The sequence below is a fragment of the Mytilus californianus genome, unplaced genomic scaffold (genome assembly GCF_021869535.1).
Source record: "Mytilus californianus isolate M0D057914Y unplaced genomic scaffold, xbMytCali1.0.p SCAF_9, whole genome shotgun sequence".
Lineage (NCBI taxonomy): Eukaryota > Metazoa > Mollusca > Bivalvia > Mytilida > Mytilidae > Mytilus > Mytilus californianus.
Window position 1 is genome coordinate 75,132,090 of NW_026262745.1, and position 2,089 is coordinate 75,134,178.

Consider the following 2,089-nt stretch of genomic DNA (forward strand, 5'->3'; position numbering starts at 1 on the left):
ATAGGGATTTGATTTTGGAACTCTTTATAGACAATATCCTGTGTATCCCCTTTTCCAGAATCAAGTTTTTATTCCACGACAAGTTGTCTACTAAATGAGTCTTTGGACATAGTAACTCTTTCACACTGCGGACTTGAGAAAAACGTGGCTCATTAATAATGTCATATGCCAATGTATCTAAATTCGAAATTTGTTTTGAAAATAAGATACATTGCCAACCATAACAGTGTAAACTATTTAACTTGTTCAAAAGCATTTCCTGAACCCGTCCTTTTATCTTACTCTCAAATAAATTATTCGATGGAATAAAATAATGTGGACACACAGAAAATCTAACATAGTATGTAAGCCTCCTAAAACATCTCATGAAACAAGATATCAATTTTTTCAGGCTTCCATATTGATGTAGATAATTCTTCAGATATCAAAAACATAACGGTTTTCATGAAATATGAACAAAGCAAATCTGAAACATTTAGGTTTGAAGCTATAACATCTTTAAGAAGTATTTTCATTAGAGCGTAACATAGTAACTGAGTATGCGTAAATGTAAAAATAAGAAGTTTTTCTCCAACGGAAAATGATATGAGCCATTCTAAATCTTCTTTCATAGATCCTTTTACACCTATTGGTACAAAGAGAACACCATGTTTTAAAATTGTCTGTTTTACTTCGCACATCGGCCAGGAGGTATTTGATCGTGTTATCCATTGTTTTGCTGGTGTTACCCAAGACTTACTATGCAAGCAGAATGCTAAGTCTAATATTCCCCGTTCGTCGGATAAGCATGGGCCATGAACAGTGGCAACTGTGTTTTCTGCAAAATGTCGTTTAAATAAAAAACTTGAGTAGTAGTAATCATATCCTATCTTTTCACAATCATTATGGATAATCTGATCATTAGTGTATACTAGCTGTAATTGTATGAAACCTGGCTGGCTGTCTTCTATTTGCATTATAAAATATGATGTCTCACGTTTGCTACGAAAGTTTGCGTCTTCGCATACCTCGATTACTTTAATAACATACATTATGTCCAAATCACTACCTTTCATCTCCAGCCCTTCTCCAAAGCTTCCACTGGTGATATGTGTGCAATAATTGTTGCTTTGTAAATTGTCTCTGACAGTGTTCATCATTCTGATTGTTTTTACATGCTCCTCTGATCCAACAATATTATCACACATAAACCTATACAGAGCGATGGATTCATTTTGTGTTGCAGTTTCTAGAAGAACACAAATTCATAACAGTAGTTTTACATACACCAATATATTAAAATAGATTAAGGTTTCAGTCTTGCATGAAGTATGATTGTAAGCTTATGTGATGATGAAAGGATTTATTAGATATGTATTGTTGATTTGTGTCTATAGGCTAAACTCCACAGACCCAGTAGTATTGACCATACCTGTAGGTTGTCAGAAATAACCATCCATCAAAAGACATTCAAATCATTGTTTACTGTTACTGTTAAAACAAACTAGACAAGAAACGCGTTTACAAATGTAGCTAACCATCAAGTTTTAATAAAGGTAGACATAATCCTGGAGTTCGAGTTGAAGTTATGTTTATATTTCAACTTTGAATGATAGTCAACATTCCAGTTAAGTTATAATTAAATCACGAATTAAACTGAATGTCAAATTTTTACTAAAATCTTGAGTTAGAAATTGTTTTCGGCGAAAAAGATGTTTAATAAGTATCGCAATACAAATTTAAATTTTAAAATAAAACAGTCTAGAGGAAAACCTCAGTACTCAAATTTTAAAAGAAAGGCAAAGCAATACCGTGTTTCTTCTATAGTACTAGAATAAACCGCTCGTGACTGAATTGAAGAACATACGCATTACTGTTAGCCTAGCTTTTTATTATTGGTATTGTCATTTAATAAATTCATGCTGATTATAAGGTGCGCCGTTTTTTTCTGCTTTTAAAATCTTTCTGTTTGAACCTGTTCTAGTTTTTTGTAATAAAATATAGAAGTTGCACTCCATATGGTTGAGGGAACAATAAAAAAGAATTACAACCGGAAACATATGTGTGACATATACTATTGGTATCGGTTTTTGATTTGACCTGGAATTTA

General features: G+C 32.5%; 1 protein-coding gene across 1 annotated transcript; it reads right to left on the bottom strand.

Annotated features, from left to right (window-relative positions):
• Positions 1-353: 353 nt before the first annotated feature.
• Positions 354-1,227, bottom strand: LOC127714800 (uncharacterized). Its single transcript, XM_052220834.1, has one exon. The coding sequence runs from the start codon at positions 1,185-1,187 to the stop codon at positions 354-356; it is 834 nt and encodes a 277-aa protein (XP_052076794.1). The 5' UTR covers positions 1,188-1,227.
• Positions 1,228-2,089: the final 862 nt, after the last annotated feature.

What these genes read in the sequence shown, in the direction of transcription:
- LOC127714800 (XM_052220834.1), bottom strand. Translation starts at nt 1,187, where the DNA reads ATGTGTGATAATATTGTTGGATCAGAGGAGCATGTAAAAACAATCAGA.